Genomic DNA, 19,320 nt, shown 5'->3' on the forward strand with positions numbered 1-19,320 from the left:
CTATTGATATAACTAATTTATGCCTTGTTGCTAAGGATGAGCATGATAGTTGGTTATGGCATAGGAGACTAGGACATGCTAGTATGAGTGTTTTGCAACGGCTAATTCAAGGACATTTAGTTCGAGGGTTGCCTAAGCTTAAATTTGATAATGATAAAATATGTTATGCTTGTGCTAAAGGAAAACAAAAGCGAATTTCTTTTAAATCCATTAATGATGTATCAACTAGTAGAGTATTGCAATTGATCTATTTAGATCTTTTCTTGGGCCAACTATAACTACTAGCTTGGGTGGAAAACAATATGCATTTGTCTTGGTAGATGACTATTCTAGATATACTTGGGTTCTATTCTTAAGTACTAAAGATGAAGCATTAGAAAAATTCATCACGTTTTCAAAAGTAATCCAAAACGAAAAAGGTTACTCTATAACTAGTGTTAGGAGTGATCATGGAACTAAATTTGAAAATCTTGGATTTACTGATTTTTGTAATTCTAATGGTATTAGTCATAATTTTTCAGCACCTAGAACCCCTCAACAAAATAGAGTTGTTGAGAGGAAAAATCAAACTTTAGAAGAAATGGCTAGAACCATGCTCTGTGAAAATAATTTGCCAAAATATTTTTGGGCGGAAGCCACAAATACTGCTTGTTATGTTGTAAATCGAGTAATGATTAGGTCAATCTTAAAGAAAACTCCATATGAAATTTTCAAAAATAAAAAGCCAAACATTAGCTATTTTCATCCTTTTGGATGTAAATGTTTTTGTTTTAAACAACAGTAAAGACAATATTGGCAAATTTGATGCTAAAAGTGATGAAGGAATTTTTCTGGGTTATTCCTTAAATTCTAAAGCTTATCAAGTATTTAATAAAAGAACTTTAGTTGTAGAAGAGTCAATACATGTTGTTTTCGATGATAATCCCCTTCCGAGGAATGATTCTTGATTGAATGATGATGTAGGTATTATAAATATAAATGACATTGGACATAACATTGGAGAACCATCATCAAAGGAAGAAACGAAAGATGAGGAAACTCAAGATCCTCTCGAGAATCCAACCATTGAAGAAAGGGAAGTATCTTACCCAAAAGAGTACAACTATGTCAAGGATGGTGAGATTATAGGTGATCCATCAAAAGGGGTAGCAACTTGATCTTCTCTTAGAAATATTTGTAATTATGTTGCATTTATCTCATGCATAGAGCCTAAGAATATTAAAGAAGCATTAAAAGATGAACATTGGATTATGGCTATGCAAGAAGAGTTAAATCAATTTGAGAGAGATAAAGTATGAACATTAGTTGAAAGGCCTAGTAATAAATCTATTGTAGGTCTAGATGGGTGTTTAGGAATAAGCTTGATGGCAGTGGTAATATAGTGAGAAACAAGGCTAGACTTTTTGCTCAAGGCTATACTCAAGAAGAGGGTATAGATTATGATGAAACATACACTCCCGTAGCTAGGATGGAAGCAATTAGAATGTTATTAGCATTTGCATGTTTTCATGATTTTAAATTATATCAAATGGATGTTAAAAGTGCATTTTTAAATGGTTTTATAAAGGAAGAAGTGTATGTGGAACAACCTCCAGGTTTTGAAGATTTAAAATTTCCAAATTTTGTTCTTAAATTGACAAAAGCACTTTATGGTTAAAAACAAGCTCCTAGAGCTTGGTATGAAAGATTGTCAAACTTTTTAATTGAAAAAGGTATTTCAAAAGGGAAGGTTGACACTACATTGTTTTTAAAGCATAAAGGTAAAGATTTATTAGTAGTTCAAATCTATGTTGATGATATAGTATTTGGTTCTACTAATGATGTTCTTTGCCAAGATTTTTCTAAGCTAATGCAAAGTGAATTCGAGATGAGCATGATGGGGGAGCTCTCATTCTTCTTGGGACTTCAAATCAAGCAAAGAAAAGATGGCATCTTCATCAATCAAGCTAAGTACGTCAAAAATATGCTCAAGAAGTTTGGACTGGAAAATGGGAAGCCACATAACACTCCAATGAGCTCATCGACAAAGTTCGACATAAATGAAGGAGGTAAATGTGTGGATGTTAAATTATATAGGTCAATGATTGGTTCTTTACTTTATCTAACTGCAAGTAGACCGGACATTATGTTTAGTGTTTGCTTATATGCTAGATTTCAATCATGCCCTAAAGAATCACATTTACTAGCTGTTAAGAGGATCTTTAGATACCTTAAGGACACTCCTAATTTAGGACTTTGGTATCCTAGAAACTCTAGCTTTAGCTTGCATGCCTTCTCTGATGCGGATTATGGAGGATACAAATTAGATAGGAAAAGCACCTCCGGTACTTGCCAATTCCTTGGAAATATGATGATTTCTTGGTTTTCAAAGAAACAAAATTGTGTCGCATTATCTACCACTGAAGTGGAATATATTTCAGCTGGTAGTTGTTGTGCACAAGTTTTGTGGATGAAACAACAACTTTTTGACTATGGAATTGAAGTAGGTACCATTCCTATCAAGTGTGACAATACTAGTGCTATTTGTCTCACTAAAAATCTCATCCAATACTATAGAACTAAGCATATTGAAATTATACATCACTTCATTAGAGACCATGTCGCTAAGGAAGATGTAGTTCTAGAATTTGTTGATATTTTGCATCAATTAGTGGATATCTTTACAAAACCTTTAGACAAAGAAAGATTTTGGACACTTAGGAGATAATTAGGTTTAACTGACCTATCTTCACTTAGTGCTTAAAATAATTTTAGCACTTTTAAGTATAAATGAAAAATGCTTATAATAATATTTTTTTTGCATTCTTTGCTATTAGTTAGGGGGAGTTTATGTTGCTTGATGAAAATTAATTTTATGTTCAAAAGTAGTTTAAAAGATTAATTTGATTGATTGAACATGATTAATTTTCACTATATGAGTTACCAATACCACTAGAGCCAATTAATTTAGCATTTTTGAGTGTTTAAAACAGATTTTTGACATTTTTGTGCTTCATGCATCGATACACCTAACAGTGCATCGATGCACACTTGAATATGCATTGATACACCATGAAGGTGCATCGATGCACGCCTTGAATGTGAATTGATGCACCATGAAGGTGCACCGATGCACACCTTGAATGTGAATCGATGCAAAGGGTCATGCATCGATGTATCCGTTAGGTTTTGGGGTTATAAGGCTTATTTTCTCTTTTTTTTCAAACCCTAAAACTAAACTCTCTTAGCCGTACGCCTCCTCTCCCTCTCCTATTCTCAAAATTGCTCAAAATCCTTTGATTTTGATCGGAAATCTTTCATATTTCCTCTCTATATCCTGCTACTATCATTAAATCGTCCAACACAACATCTCACTCCTCTCAAATCTGAAATTTTCAAGGTAATATTTCAAAAACTTCTATTTTATTGATTTTTGATCTTAGGACTAGTTTTAATTAGTTCTATGATGAACATTATATCGGGCATTGAATGTTTAATGATTACAAACTAGTTTTTACAACTAATTTCATAAAAAACTAACAAATTTTCAAAGATTTTTCTGAATTTTTTGAAATAAAAAAATTATTATATCAAAAATCTGATTTTAATTTTTAAATTTGATGTTTTTGATTTAATTATGTTGTTTTCAAGAAAACTATACATATTATGATTTTTTATAGTTTTCAAAACCTTGTCCATTAGGATTTGATTTAGCGAACCTTGAATTATTGAGGATTCAATTGAGTTTTGGGATTGATTAAATTGCATACATGTGTTTCAAATTGCAGGTTGTATTCCTTTTTCCGATTCCTAAACCATGTCTAATCCCAAACGCCCTAGGACTTCGTCGAGTCGTTCTCGTTCAAACCAACCTCCTAATCCTGTTCCTCCTCCACCTTCATCTCTATTAGGATATTGTTTTAACATGCCTGAGCGTCGTAGAGACGAATTGTACTCTAGGTACAAAAATTCTTTTCAAACTTATAGAATCCGGGAAGAGCATATTCCTTCTCTTCAAGCTATGATAGATATTGACCTTGAATACCTTCCGATTCTTAAAGCTTAGAAGTTTGATAAAATGTTTCAGCTCAAACCTATCGTTTATCAACAGTTAGTCCGCATTTTCTATTCCAATGCGATCTGTATTCAAAACGAAACTCAATATGGGACTATAGCCATTAGATCCTATCTTTTAGGCCAATATATTAATATTGACACCGAGACTATAACTTTCTGTTTTGGGTTAGATGACGATGGGTCATATAATGAGAATAAAACTGTAGATTATCCCTATGCTCCAAATGCTAGTGTTAGTACTCTACGATCTCATCACGATCGTTTTCTTCATCTGATGATCTCTTGGTGGTTTAGACCATCCGGAGGTAGGTACTCCACTCTTCGTATTAGGGATTTGTGGTGGATGCACGGTCTCAATAATAAGATCAAAATCAATCTACCCCATATTATCTTCAGTCAACTAGTTGATGTCATAAACATTGTTCCTTCAAAACATGTCAAAACATTAGTTTATGGATGTCTTCTTAGTAACCTCATTATCAAACTTGGTCTAGACGTCTCTCTCGACAATCTTATCCCACTCTAAACCCAAATCAATCTTACTTCCTTAAAGAAAGCGGATTGGAAACAAGACGAGGAAACCGGTCTTTGGGTATTTCGACCCGATAAGCAAACCTCGGGAGCTAGTTCTTCACGAGCTGCTCCTAGCTCTTCTCGTGCTCCTCCTCCTCCGGCACTGGCTGCTGACGATGATCCTGAGTTTCAACAACTTATGCAAGATATCGACGATCACGTTCCAGACGATGAGCCTGCACCGGAACCGGCACGGCAAGAAGATCAAATGCCACAATATTTTCGATCTTTCTTGGAGTCGTTTGATATGAGGTTTGCCTCCATGAAGTCTCAGATTACTGATTTTCAGCAGGAGATGCGTGAACGTATGGACGCACTCACTCTTGAATTTCAAGCTCATTATCCTTCTCCTCCCGATCCTCCGATGGAGTGAATTTGTTTCCTTGTTATATTCTCTTGGATTTTCAAACTTGGATTGTTAAATGCTTGAATTTGTTATGGTTTGGATGATTGGATTTTGAACTTAATATATATATATATATATATTTGGTTTCGTTGAATTTTCTTATTTTTGCATCATTAGATACATTATGACCAATTATGCAATTTCATATTTGTTAATGAATATTGATTATGAAACTAATGACTAATCTCTCTTTTGATTGTGATCTTAGCATCTTAAGCTATATATATACTTATAATCAATTGGCTATGTTCTCAAAACCTTGTTTAAATCAATTTTAGATTCTTTTTGATTTAACAAAAAAGGGGAGAAGTGTTAAGTGTTAAAATGTTTTAAAGGGGAGAAGTGTTAAAGTAAGGGGGAGTAATTTCAAACTTAATTTTTCAAAATTGATTTCAAAATTTTTAGAAAATCTTAAAATAACACAAATGTTTTGTTATATCAAAAAGGGGGAGATTATTGAAAACATTTTTGTTTCGATATAACAAATTAAGTTTAAATGAATTTTAAGATTTTACAAATGATTTTCTAAGTATATTCGATCTAATTAATCGAATATCAAAATATTACTCCAAGTCTTTCAAGATCAATTTCAAACCTTACTAAATGTGTAAAATTGTGTTTTATACTTAATATATTTTTGAAACAAATTTCACAAAGTATTTTGAACCAAAATCAAGCCTAAAATCAATTTTTCAGAGTGATGCACCGATGCACCAAGCCATGCATCGATACACCATGAATAAATTGAACATCGAATGCATTTCATGCACCGATGCACATACTATGCATCGATGCACTCAGAATTTTATGAAAACATCGAATGCATTTGATGCATCGATGCACTCTGGCTATTTTGATACATCGAATGCACTTGATGCATCGATTCACTCTTAGTGAACCGATGCACTAAAGGTCCAACGGTCAAAATATTTGAATTTTACACTGATGCACCATGGGTATGCATCGATGCACTGACGCTCCCAACTGATTTTATTAATTATTTTCACACTTAAATGACTATATTGACTCCACTAAGCATCCCCAACGTTTAGAATCATTTGAAGGTGTATTTAAACAAGCTTAGAATCCATTGATCAAAAACAAGAAACGAGAATCAAGAGAGAATCAAAGAGAAAGCATCAAACCTCAAGTTTGAGCATTTCAAGCCTATTTTTCATTCAATATTCATTTTGCTTTCAAGAACACTACTTGTACTCAATTGTATTCATTTTTTAGTGTTCTTCTCTTTGTTCTAGAATTGTGCAAACAATCTACCTTGTGAGGATTTCCTTGTAAGTTTGCAAATTTGTAATCTTCTCTTTGAGAAAGAGTGTTCTCAAGAATTCGGGTATATTCTTGAGGGAGTTGTAAGGTTATCTCTTTGGCCTCAAAAGAAAGAACAAAATTAGTGAATTTGTTAGAAAATCCTTAGTGTGGATAGCTAAGGTAGTAGATGTAGACTTTGATTGAGAAAGTTGAACCACTCTAAATCGTTGTGCAATTACTTTCAATTTTCTGCAAAAGCTTCCACCAAAATTTTAATTGCCAATTCACCCCCTCTTGGCAGATTCTGTCGATCGATTAACTCAACAAAAATGATGTTGCAAAGTGCCTGAAAGCTTACTACAAAGATATATCGTGGCTTTGGCATCTTCGATTTGGGCATCTTAATTTTGGAGGTCTAGAGCTGCTATTTAAGAAAGAGATGGTGAAGGGACTACCTCGCATCAACCATCTTGACCAGATTTGTGAAGGGTGTCTAGTCGGGAAACAATTCAGGAAAAGCTTTCTAAAGGAGTCAGAGACAAGAGCCAAAAAGCCACTTAAGCTCATCTATACCGATGTGTGTGGACCGATCAAGCCAAGCTCTCTCGGTAAGAGTATATGTTTTCTTCTCTTCATTGATGATTTTTCAAGAAAAAACTGGGTATATTTCTTGAAACACAAGTCAGAAGTTTTCGAAGTCTTAAAGAAGTTCAAAGCAGCAGTGGAGAGAGAAAGTGGTAGAAAGATCAAAGCCATGAGATCCGACCGAGGTGGAAAATTTACTTCCAGGGATTTTCAAGAGTTTTATGATGCAAATGGAATTCGTTGACCAATGACAATTCCTATATCCCCCAGCAAAATGGTGTGGCAGAAAGAAAGAACAGAGCAATCCTCGACATGGCACGAAGCATGCTCAAAAGCAAGAAAATACCCAAGGAATTTTGGGCAGAAGCAGTAGCGTGTACAGTCTACTTGTCAAACCGATCTCCAACAAGAAGTGTATGAGGAAAGACACCGCAAGAGGCATGGAGTGGAAGAAAGCCTGGCATTTCCCACTTGAGAATTTTTGGAAGTATAGCCCATGTTCACGTACCAAACGAGTGAAGAACGAAGATTGATGATAAAAGAAAGAATTTTATCTTCATCGGTTATAATGCTAATTCGAAAGGCTACAAGCTTTACAATCCAGACAATAAAAAGATTGTGATTAGTCGATATGTGGTCTTCAACGAAGAATGATAATGGGATTTTAACTCTCATGTAGATGACTTAAATTTCTTTCCTCAGTTTGAAGAAGATGAGCAGACAATGAGGGAATAACTAGGTGAACCTCAACAAGAACCTCAACAAGGGCTTGAAACTCCATCTACTTCACCAACATCAACCACTCAAGGAGACTCATCATCTTCGTCATCGTCAAGTGGGAATCAAAGTGAAAGAGTTGTGCAACGTACAAGAAGCCTTAGAGATCTCTATGAGGTAACTGAACGACAAGATAATTTTACAATTTTTTGTCTGTTTTTCGATTGTGAACCAATGACCTTTCAAGAAGCAGTACAAGAAAAGAAATGGAGAGATGCGATGGACGAAGAAATCAAGGCCATCGAGAAGAATGACACATGGGAACTTACCTCACTTCCCAAGGGACATAAGGCGATAGGTGTCAAATAGGTGTACAAAACAAAGCAAAATGCCAAAGGAGTGACTAAAAGGTACAATGTGAGTGTTAGGATTTTCGGAAGCTCGAAACGACAACCGGAACGTTTTGCAAAGAGGGGTCGGAACGGTTTTGTGTTTAGGGAGTAAGGAGATTGAAAGATAGAGAATTGGACAGCGATTTATAGTGGTTCGACTTTCTCAATCAAAGTCTACGTCCACTACCTTAGCTCCTCACCAAGGATTTTCCAACAAATTCACTAATTTGTTCTTTCTTTTGAGGATAAAGAGTAACCTTACAAACTCCCTAGTTTTTCCGGGCTAAACTAGAACCTTTCCCTAGCTTTTACACGGGCTAAGCTAGAACCTTTCCCCTTTACAAAAGGATAATAAATGTAAACAAGAAAATCTCTCTAAGGTAGGTGTTTACAAGATTGAGCTCACAAGAACAAAATATTTACAAGAGAAAGATGAAATAAGATTGAAAAACTCTTCTCTTGTGTTTGATTGCTTAGATAGTTGTTCTCTTGCTTCTTCAAGTGTCCTTAGCTTGTATTTATAGCTTGGAATGAGTTTGAAGTCGTATCTAGCCGTTGGGGATGTTTTGGAGCCATTTGGGAATGATTTTTCTACTCAAAAAGGCTGCCCAGAATGGGGGGAATCGGTACCCCTTCATAGGGAATCGATACCCCTTCATAATATTCAAATATTATGACCGTTGGGCTGATGAACAGTGAGGGAATCGGTACCCCCTTGGGGGAATCGGTTCCCCTTTTTCAAACAGTGATTTACTATTCATAAAAACATTTTTGTGCTCAATTTTAAATTAAAAGAACTTTGAATTATTTTTGTAAATTTTGAATAAATTCAATTAAGTCCAAAAACATTTTGTAAATTCAATTCAAGTCCAAAAACCATTTTGTAAATTCAATTCAAGTCCAAAAACCATTTTCCCTTAAATTGTTATATCGAAACATAGTTCAACAGTGAGGCTAGTTGCTAAAGCTATAGTCAAAAGGTTGGAATTTACTATGAAGAGGTATTTGCTCTTGTTGCTCGATTGGAGACTATCAGACTGATCATTTCTTTGGCAGCTCAAAACAAGTAGAAGATACAGCAGATGGATGTAAAGTCTGCCTTCCTAAATGGAGTTCTTGAAGAGGAAGTTTATATTTAGCAACCATTAGGCTACGAAGTCAAAAGGCACGAAGACAAGGTGTTGAAGTTGAAGAAGGCTCTTTACGGGCTAAAACAAGCACCAAGGGCATGAAATAGCCGAATCGATAAGTATTTCCAAGAGAATGGCTTCAACAAATGTTCCTACGAGCACGCTCTATATATCAAGATCAAAGATGGAGATATTTTGATTGTGTGCTTCTACGTGGATGATTTGATCTTCACCGGAAGCAACCCAAGCATGTTTAATGAATTCAAGGATGTTATGATGAAAGAATTTGAGATAACAGACATGAAGCTCATGACGTACTACATTGGCATTGAGGTTAAGCAACAAAAGGATGAAATTTTCATTTCACAGGAAAACTATACAAAGGAAATCCTGAAGAAGTTTAAGATGGAGAACTGTAAGCCAATAAGCACACCAACATAATACGGGATCAAGATGTCCAAACATGAAGAAGGCGAAAGTGTAGATCCAACATTCTTCAAAAGTTTGGTGGGAAGTCTACGCTATCTAACTTGCAAGAGGCCTGATATTCTTCACGTAGTTGGATTGGTTAGTCGCTACATGAAATCTCCAACAACCACCTATTTTAAAGCTGCAAATAGAATTTTTCGCTATCTTAAAGGCACAATTGACTTTAGCTTGCTATATTCAGTTTATAATGATTACAAGCTTGTTGGATATAACGACAATGATTGGGTTGGAGCCATAGATAATCGAAGGAGCACTACTAGATTCGTATTTTTCATGGGAGATACTGCTTTCACATGGATGTCAAAGAAACGACTGATTGTCACATTCTCCACTTGTGAAGCGAAATATGTTGCTGCTACCACATACATTTGTCATGCAATTTGGCTTAGAAATCTATTGAATGAGATAAATTTGATACAAGAAGAGCCTACCAAGGATTGTGTCGACAATAAGTCAGTTATTGCCTTAGCAAAGAATCCAGTATTCCATGATCGAAGCAAGCACATCGATATTCGCTACCACTATATAAGGGAAGATTTGATACAAGAAATGATGTGGAAGTTGAATACGTGAAGTCACAAGATCAAGTTGTCGATATTTTTACCAAGCCACTGACAAGCGAAGACTTCATAAGATTAAGGAACTTACTAGGGGTCACAAGATCAAGTTTAAGTGGGGTGTTGGATCATAAACTTGATCCATTATGGGAGCCTAAACCCAAACCCAAACTAAATTGATGTCATTGCTTATATCAATTTAGTTAGGTGAAGATGTCATTAATTTAGTTAGGTGAGAGTTAGGTATTTGTCTCATTTTTTAATGGTTTAAATTATTTTATTTGTGTGGTGTAGGATTGTTCTTAAGTAGTATAAATACTCCTCCCCATTTTAGTTTAATATTCAAAAAAATTAAGAGCTTCTAAGTGAGTGAAGAAGCAAAGTCTTATAAGAGTGAGTTGTAGTATATTGTTTTTAAGTGAGAGTGCTCTTGTAATATTTATTTGAGTTTTAATAAAAGTTGTTTGTGTGAGTGTTTCATTTCCAACACTCCGTTTATACCTGTCAGGACTACCATAGATGGAGGTTACCAAAAAGAGTAAAGGAAAATTTATACTTATGATCCTTGTGTGGATAAATTTAGGATGAGCCACAATAACATCGACCGAGATATTAGAATTCCAGAGGAGCCATATCCCACCCGAAAAGCCAATAGCCTCTACAAGAAAAGAGAACTCAAATCCAAGCTTAGTTATGACTTTGTCCGCTTTACTTCCACTAATCCTCGGCTCAATAAGAGCTACAAGGCTGGGTTTATGTTCGCGAATATACTCTTTGAAAACTTTCAAGAATTTATATCTGCCGCTACCTTGACAATTCCAAGTTAAATAGGTAAAATCCATAAATAAGGTTCAAGAAAAAAGATCTCTCTCCTGGTTAGACCAATCTTTCATTCTGCTACTCCGTTCCACTAACTTAGGCCTGAGCTTACTCTTGAATGTTCTGAATAATCCCATTCATAGCTTCACGGATAGTTGGATGATCCGGAGAGCTCCCCTTTATCTTTATTCCCCTATTAAGAATGACATACAGGGATGCCCTTCCTTTAGCAGAAGAAGTACGTTGAGCAAAGGACGAGTATTGCCCATGTGGATGGTCATTACTCATAAAAGTTGAACTTCGTTTGAACATGATTGCTTTGTGGTGATTAAAGTCCAAGGTTGTTGCAAGCAACGGTCCACCTACACCCAAAGAGTTTTCAAATATAGGGTTATTATTTGAAGTAAAACTGGAACCGTTCAGGCTTACCACCATAACATCCTTGGGGTAATCCTTTTCTCGAGGGGTCGTGGTTCATATGGTTCCCATCAATCATGGGAAGGGTATACGTGTTTTTGGCCATCTGCATAGCAGTAGAGTTATCATTCCCATACATGGGCCCACATGTATGTGATGACGTTAGGGCAAGGTCTCTTTTAGGGTTGGAACTCGACACGTGTGTTGAGCTAGTGGCCTTCTCGGTGCCTTGGGCTGACATCGGTCCGTTAGGGTTGGCCAGATTTGACGATTGCATGATCGTTCCATGATTTTGGGCATTAACTTGGCTTTTTCCACGGGATTTAGTCCCAGATTTACTATTAGGAGCTGTGGCTTTGGTCAACGTAGGAACAATAACTTCTTGATTAGGAACTTCTGGTATTAAGGCAAATCCATAATTCTCTCCTGACACCACCGCCTTTCCTTGCTTATCAACGTTCCTAGATGGAGTATCAGTCAGAACCTTAAATCGTGACCCTGATTGGCAGTTTCCTTAGTTGTTTCTGGCTTTTTTGCTATTCCTGTTGGTGGCCGCCGATGTCTCCTTTCCACCACCATCCACTGCCCGTATGGTTCTTCTTCCAAGGGATCAGCGAAGCTAGTCCCCATATTCATTTTTCGTGCTTTTGATGCCATTTTCTGGGACATCCAGGTGAGTTGAGTCTTGGTCATTCAGCGGCCTATCTCCAGAACATTGTTCTTTATGGTTGAAGGTCAAAGCATCTCTTAAATGACCAAATTTACCACACGAGAAACATATAAGAGGAAGATTTTAGTATTCCACGTTTTCAATTTTGTTGCCGATAACCACTCGAGAAATTAGCGGCGTTTTGATATCGACATAGACTACCACTCTGGCAAATCTTTTCCTGTTACTTGTATTCTTGTGAAAATCCAGTTTCACCACTTTCCCTACAAGCTTACCAATGTTAGTTAAAACATATTTTTTATACATGAACTCAGGCAAACCTCGAAATCAAATCCATGTAATGACCGTGGTCGGGTACGGTTGGGCTGTGCTGAATTCCCTTGTCATGGTTGAAAAGTCAGATACTGTCCATAAACGATCCAAGGTCCTTCAGAGAGAACCTTACCATACTATTCTTCCTACTGAAATCTTGCTAAGAAATAACCATTTTCTAGATCCATAATGGTGAACGGTTGTGTCGGCTTCCAGAGGGAGAAGGTTTTATTAGTTAGAGTGTTGGTTCCGACATTTCTCCCTAAGAGTTTCAAGACGACTGTTCGGACCATGCTCGCTTCCATGAGTTGGTAGATTCTATCAGAGAATTGAATAGAGAGTAGCCCAAACTTAGTTTCCGTTGTGATATCTTCATCCGTGATATCAATGTCCTCCTCGTTCTCCAAAAGGATTCCACCGTTGCTAGATTCAACACAAGATTTACCTGTCAAGGTTGTCGCATATGATTGAGAGATCGTCTCTGAACTGTCAATGATCATGTCCGAGTCATTTATGTTTCCTTCATCTATCTCCTTAAAAGTGGACCTGCTTGATAGCATCAGAGATCGTCGGTGGAATCCGGCTTTCCAAGAGGGATTCAGAGACTATCTCATTCGCCATTGTTGACGATCGATTTAGTCATTTATTTTTTTCAACACCCTATTTGATCCATTTTCCACATCAACGAATTGCCTGGAAAAACTATTTTTTATTTATGTTTTATACTTAATAAATATGTCAAAGATAGGGATGACAACGAACCGGATCTGGATCGTATAAACCTAGACCCAGATCCATTTTCACATATTGGATCCAGATCAGTCACAGATCCACGAGTTTAGAAAATTAGGAATCATATCCAGAGCCAACAAATCTCACTAATATGGGTCCAAAACGGATCGAAAATGGGTCTGTTAAATAAACGACCATTTAATCTATTTTTAACGTAATAAACTGTTAATGACTAATTTCACAACATATCTCCAATAGAAGAAAGATTAATTTCAATACGACTAGTAACATAATAAAAACGATAAACTAAATTCTCAAAAAAAAAAAAAAAACTCCAACACAATTACACAAATGTCTTTTGAATAACACAAACATTAAAAAATGTAGATCATGAAACATTCTATTGTTGCAAGCCGAGTACCGCACTTCTACCTCCTTAAAGTGCTACTCTTCATCACTACTTAAATCATCAACATCCTATAAAATCAAAGGTGGACTTTTTCATAAATAAGTAAATGAGTCTAGACTCGGTATCTTAGTATCAGATTCGGCTCTATACTTTAATAAGAGGGTCCAAATCCGTCAAGTCTAAAATTTTAAGATCCAAACCCTATAAAACATATCTGATCTATGGATTTGGGTTGGGTACAAAATCCTTTGCCATGGGCTTCATCTTTATTTCCAAATTAGTAAACTCTAGCATATCTCTAAAAGTAATCAATAAAAGTCATCAATAATAAAAGTCTTCATTATTTGTTTTAAATCTCCTAAACTCGTATGAATATGACTCAAAAGTTTAATTTCTCTAAGTTTAGGAAAACATATTTTCTTAGTATTTTTAACTTTAACACAAATTTCACATTATTATTATTATTATTATTATTATTATTATTATTATTATTATTATTATTATTAGTCTAAGATATTATACTTGTTCAAGATAAGAAGCATTTATATGACTTAATCTAATATGTCATGAATGATACGAGTCAATCAAATAAATATAGGAAGTGCTAACAATTGTATTCATTGTTTTAGAAATGTTCAGTATAAACAATTCATTCTCGTAATATCCTTTACCCACAAAGTCATTTTGGTCAATACGATCTTATCAGATTAAAAGAAATTTTTTATTTCAGCTTTACCCAATAATGCAAGTGAAACCAGATTAATTCAATATCAAGAACATTAAGAATATCACTTGAGGCAAGGGTCTTTCCAGATGTGAGCGATAGCATAACTTTACTTTTTCCCATGCACACTTGTAATGTGAGAATCTCTTAGATAAAATGAATTTTCCCCCTTCTTCCACTGGTAAGTAGGAGGTAAAAACATTTCTATTGCCATATATTTTTTCTAGTGGCACCATAATCCTTAACATTGTTTTGGTTGAAAACATTTTGTCTTCGCAATTCAAGTAAGAAAAAAAATGTAACAAAAAACCGTATGAAAAAAAAAACATAACTTTCATCTAACGTTGACATCGTATTCCCAATAACACAGGTAAAATAATAAGACCAATTAAATGGACATGACTAAAACCATGTACTTGTTCCATTTCCAGACAATTATTAGAAAGCAAAATCAAAATCTTACACAGGATTTTAGGTTTGTTTCGCGGTTAAACTTATAATTAACCTTAGAAAAAGCAAAGAATCAACTCTTTTACTTTTTCTCTGTCACTCTTTGTCCGATAAAAGAGGATAAATTCTGAATCATACGCACACTTCAAAAACAGAATCAAGCAAGGAAGAAAAGCACAGCAGTGGCCTATTAACGTGTTTTTCGTTTCATTTGCATTGATGGTAAAGATTGTTGAAAGCTTCTGATACTATATTTCCCAACTAGGGACATTATATAATCTATTTGTTTAGGTGATGACATGCTTAATAAGCTGAAAATGAGCAAAGCTAGCGGTTCATGTTGTAAATGAATCAAATTCATGTCATCATAAGGTTCAGTATATTCTCTCAAGGTTACCCAACAGCCAGGGCTGTTGTATTTTTCTTGATTGGATTTGATTAAAGCCAGTTCATTAGGTTAATCCCGTTAATCCCTACGAGATAGAACACGAGCTACTCGAGATCGACTCAGTCAAAACTCGATATATACACGACTCGAATGGACCCGAGCTCGAGCTCAACTCGAGTTCTTAACAAGCCGAAACAAATTAGTTAATACTCAACTCGAAAAGCTCGTGAGCTCGAAAATATAATATATTAAGATTTTATTTTATAAAAAATAAATTATTAATAATATTAACACTTATGTGTTGGTTTTTAAAAAATACAGTATAAAGTTTTCATATATTTAAGGTTCAAGTTCGAGTTTGAGTTTGATGCTTCAATGGAGTTAAGTTTAAGATTTGTTTTTGCATTTCGAGCTTTTACGAGCTTCAGTTCATTATTTCGAGTTCAAGATGAGTTTGAAAATTTTAAGCTCATGAGTTTTCGAGTGGAGTAGAGCTCCGTTTCAGATTTTTCGAGTCGAATTCAGCTCGGGAATACTCAGTTTGACTCGACTTGTTTACCGTCGTAAAGGAGGTCCCCAGGCAAAACGAAATAAAGTGAGAAGAGGTGGAGGGCCAGTTAAAGTGAAGGCTTCTTGTTAACAATCCAGGAATTTAATTGGAAATGAAGCAAAGAAGATTCAATTCAGCTTTATTCCTTTTGCAATGACTATAAATAGGCTTGTTTGATGGGAACTAAGACACACGGCATTTTCTTTTCTGTTGTGCAACCAATAACCGCCGAGTTTTAATATTGCCTTTGCTTCTTTTTTTTCTGTAATATATCCAATGGATCAGCAGAAGAAGACCACCCCTGTGTCTCTTCAGGCACCACTGACCGGTCCCATGAGCAATCCCACGGCTGCTGCTCAGACGCTCCTCCATAACCCTGGTGCTGTTCAAGCACTCATTAATAATCCTGGTGCTGCTGCTCGGGCACTCCTTGGCAACCGCGGTGCTACTCAGCAGCCATTCCTAAATAACCCTGGTGTTAGTCAGCCACACTTGGGCGTTCCTGGTGTTGGTCAGCAACACTTGGGCGTTCCTGGTGTCGGTCAGCAACACTTGGGTGTTCCTGGTGTCGGTCAGCAACACTTGGGTGTTCCTGGTGTTGGTCAGAACCACATGGGCAACCACGGTGTTGATCAGCCACACATGGGCTATCCTGGTGTTGGCCAGCAGCACGTGGGCCTTCCTGGAGATGGTCATGCATCTATCAACAAACCGGGTGCAGCTCTTGCACTCACGATGAATCCTAGTGATTCTCGTACACTTATCCGGGGTGACCGTGGGAGCATGCTAAGCATGTCGGATGACAATGTGATGATGAATCAAATTTTGGCAACTCATGCTCCTGATGGTCGAGAATTTGATGTCAGACCTCTTCTGTATCTGGTTGAGGACATCCTCAATCGTGCCACCCAGCATGTTGATTTCCTTGTTAAGGTACAACATGTATTGCATATATACTTTTCAAATCAATGGTGTAAAACTCTCATACTTCCTGATGTTTACTGCAGGGTACTCTATCTCAAGCTGAATTGGAAGAGAGGACCCAGCAAGCAAATCATATAGCAATGCTTGAAGCTCTTACATTTACCATCGATCGTATAGCATGCGAGGTTCTGCAATTTTATTATAAGAAATCTCTCTGTTAATTAGTACAATCTTGGTACGTTTTTTATTCATATATGCTAACATTTTTTTGGATGTTATAACCATTTTTAAATGCCAGCTAGCATACAAGGCTTTGGGAGGTTCAGATGTACACGCAACAACAACTGCAATATTCAACTTGCTGTCAAGCTATGCATGGGATGCTAAGCTAGTGCTATCCTTATCGGCCTTTGCCTTGAACTATGGAGAATTCTGGCTTCTTGCTCAGATTTACTCCACAAACCAACTCGCAAAGTCAATGGCACTCTTGAAGCAACTCCCAACTCTGCTGGAGCATACTGCTCCTCTGAAACCAAGGTTTGATGCTCTCAACAATTTGATTCGTACAATGATGGACGTGACTCGATGTGTTGTTCAGTTCAAAGACCTGCCGTCAACGTACATATCTCCAGATGTACCGGCATTGGCCACTGCCATGACCTTTATCCCAACTGCTGTATACTGGACCATCAGGAGCATGGTGGCTTGTGCAACTCAAATTTCCAGCCTCACTAGCATGGGTCATGAGTATGTTTTACTTCATCTTATGTATGATGTTGCGAGTTTGAAAGGTAAAAGATAGTTGGATTAACAGTTGACATCGATTCAGGTTTGGAATATCAACAACAGAGTCTTGGGAGCTGTCCACCTTAGCTCATAAACTCAGAAACATACATGACCATCTAACAAAGCAGCTGAACTTTTGCTACCTATATATAGGTTGAAAACTACCCTATTAAATCTTGTCAAGCAAGGAAGAAAATTAAATATACTTACGGATCATTTGATGATTGTTAATTGCAGACGAAAGGAGAGATGTTGAGACTTATCAGATGCTTCTGAATCTATTCGACCCAAACATATTGCACATTGACAACATGAGAGTTCTCAAGGCCCTGATTTATGCCAAGGATGATAAGCTGCCGCTTCTTGATGGCTCTACAAAGAGAGAAGTATTGTTTTCTTTGTTAATCTTTATTAGATTGTATTTATTGTAGGATATATCTTTGATATTTTTGTTTGTGAAATTTTCCAGGTTAGCCTGGACGTGCTAAGAAGGAAAAGTGTGCTCTTGCTTATTTCAAGCCTCGAATTTTCCAATGATGAGCTTGCAATTCTTGAGCAAATTTATAATGACTCCAGGATCCATGCAACGAGGCTCGAGAGTCAGTATGAAGTCGTTTGGATCCCAGTCGTGGACCGTTCCATCATCCCTTTGCCCGAAGAAACTCGAACAAAATTTGAGAACCTACTAAGCACCATGCCTTGGTACTCGGTGAAGGACCCTTTGCTCATAGAGAAGCCAGTCATCAGGTTCATCAAGGAGTTTTGGCATTTCAGGACCAAGCCAATACTTGTGGTGCTTGACCCTCAAGGGAAGGTGGTTTCCCCTAATGCAATCCATATGATGTGGATTTGGGGCAGCACTGCCTTCCCTTTCACTAGCATGAGAGAAGAAGCTCTTTGGAGGGAGGAGACATGGAGGCTTGATCTACTAGTCGATGGCATCGACCCATTGATCCTCAACTGGGTATATTTTTAGATTAAAACTTCACCAGAGAATTTTATTAGATAAATGTTCACTTCTGTTGCATGTTAATGCATATAATGAGAGATTTTGAACTTGAATTTGCTCAGATCAAAGAAGGTAAATACATTTTCTTGTATGGAGGGGACAATATCGACTGGGTGAGAAGATTTACAACTCAAGCACGCATTGTTGCCACTGCGTCTCGCATTCCTCTAGAGATGGTCTATGTGGGAAAAAGCAACAAAAGGGAGCAAGTGAAGAAGGTGACTGGAGTTATTAACGCGGACAAGCTTAGCTATGCTTGGCAAGATCAAGCCATGGTATGGTTCTTCTGGACCAGGCTAGAGAGCATGCTATTTTCGAAGATTCAGTTAGGCAGGGCTGACGACCAAGACCCAATGATGCAACAAATCAAGAAGCTTCTCAGCTATGACAGAGATGGTGGATGGGCAGTGCTTAGTCAAGGATCTAATATAGTGGTGAATGGTCATTCAACCACAATTTTGCCAACCTTGGGAGGCTATGATGAATGGAAGGTGAATGTGGCTGAAAAAGGTTTTGACATGTCATTCAAGGAGTATCACGACAAGCTTCATGATGTTGCTCACCCGTGCTGCCGGTTCGAGTTCCCCACTACCATAAGAATCCCCGAGAGCATGAGGTGCCCGGAGTGCCTTCGCTTAATGGAGAAATTCAATACTTTCCTCTGCTGCCATGATGAGAAAGGCATTCCAGGCTCACTATTCTAAGCTGGGATAAGGCTCCACTGTTTTTCCTACTATTATTACAGCTAAATAAAGTTCCTATGGAAATCAAAATAAAAAAATTTCTTCTAAATTTTCACTTATTCTCTTAAGGTTTTGTTTGAACTGTATTGCCAACGGCCACTATGTGGCCCAAGTTGGCAACCTACAACAGTTAAAAATAAAAGAATCATGTTTGATTCCCATGTTATTGTCAAAGATATGGTATTATAAATAGAAAACTTTATTTGAACATGACTC

The 19,320-nt window shown here is 36.8% G+C and overlaps 1 protein-coding gene across 2 annotated transcripts; it reads left to right on the plus strand.

Annotated features, from left to right (window-relative positions):
• Positions 1–15,855: 15,855 nt before the first annotated feature.
• On the plus strand, positions 15,856–19,085 carry LOC120187353 (protein SIEVE ELEMENT OCCLUSION B-like). Of its 2 annotated transcripts, XM_039191091.1 has the most exons (8): positions 15,856–16,117; positions 16,148–16,575; positions 16,650–16,751; positions 16,865–17,313; positions 17,396–17,505; positions 17,590–17,738; positions 17,822–18,316; positions 18,424–19,065. In XM_039191091.1, exons 1-8 carry the CDS (start codon positions 15,919–15,921, stop codon positions 19,063–19,065), a joined length of 2,574 nt encoding a protein of 857 aa, XP_039047022.1. In that variant the 5' UTR covers positions 15,856–15,918. The 2 variants fall into 2 exon arrangements, with proteins under 2 accessions (XP_039047022.1, XP_039047021.1); XM_039191090.1 differs by having other exon boundaries at positions 15,857–16,575; positions 18,424–19,085.
• The last annotated feature ends 235 nt before the right edge of the window (positions 19,086–19,320 follow it).

The sequence above is a fragment of the Hibiscus syriacus genome, unplaced genomic scaffold (assembly GCF_006381635.1).
Source record: "Hibiscus syriacus cultivar Baekdansim isolate YM2019G1 unplaced genomic scaffold, ASM638163v2 tig00113725_pilon, whole genome shotgun sequence".
Lineage (NCBI taxonomy): Eukaryota > Viridiplantae > Streptophyta > Magnoliopsida > Malvales > Malvaceae > Hibiscus > Hibiscus syriacus.

What these genes read in the sequence shown, in the direction of transcription:
- LOC120187353 (XM_039191090.1), top strand. Translation starts at nt 15,919, where the DNA reads ATGGATCAGCAGAAGAAGACCACCCCTGTGTCTCTTCAGGCACCACTG. An exon ending in TCGATCGTATAGCATGCGAG is followed by an intron (nt 16,752 to 16,864) that starts GTTCTGCAATTT and finishes TTTAAATGCCAG; the next exon opens with CTAGCATACAAGGCTTTGGG. An exon ending in ATGGCTCTACAAAGAGAGAA is followed by an intron (nt 17,739 to 17,821) that starts GTATTGTTTTCT and finishes GAAATTTTCCAG; the next exon opens with GTTAGCCTGGACGTGCTAAG.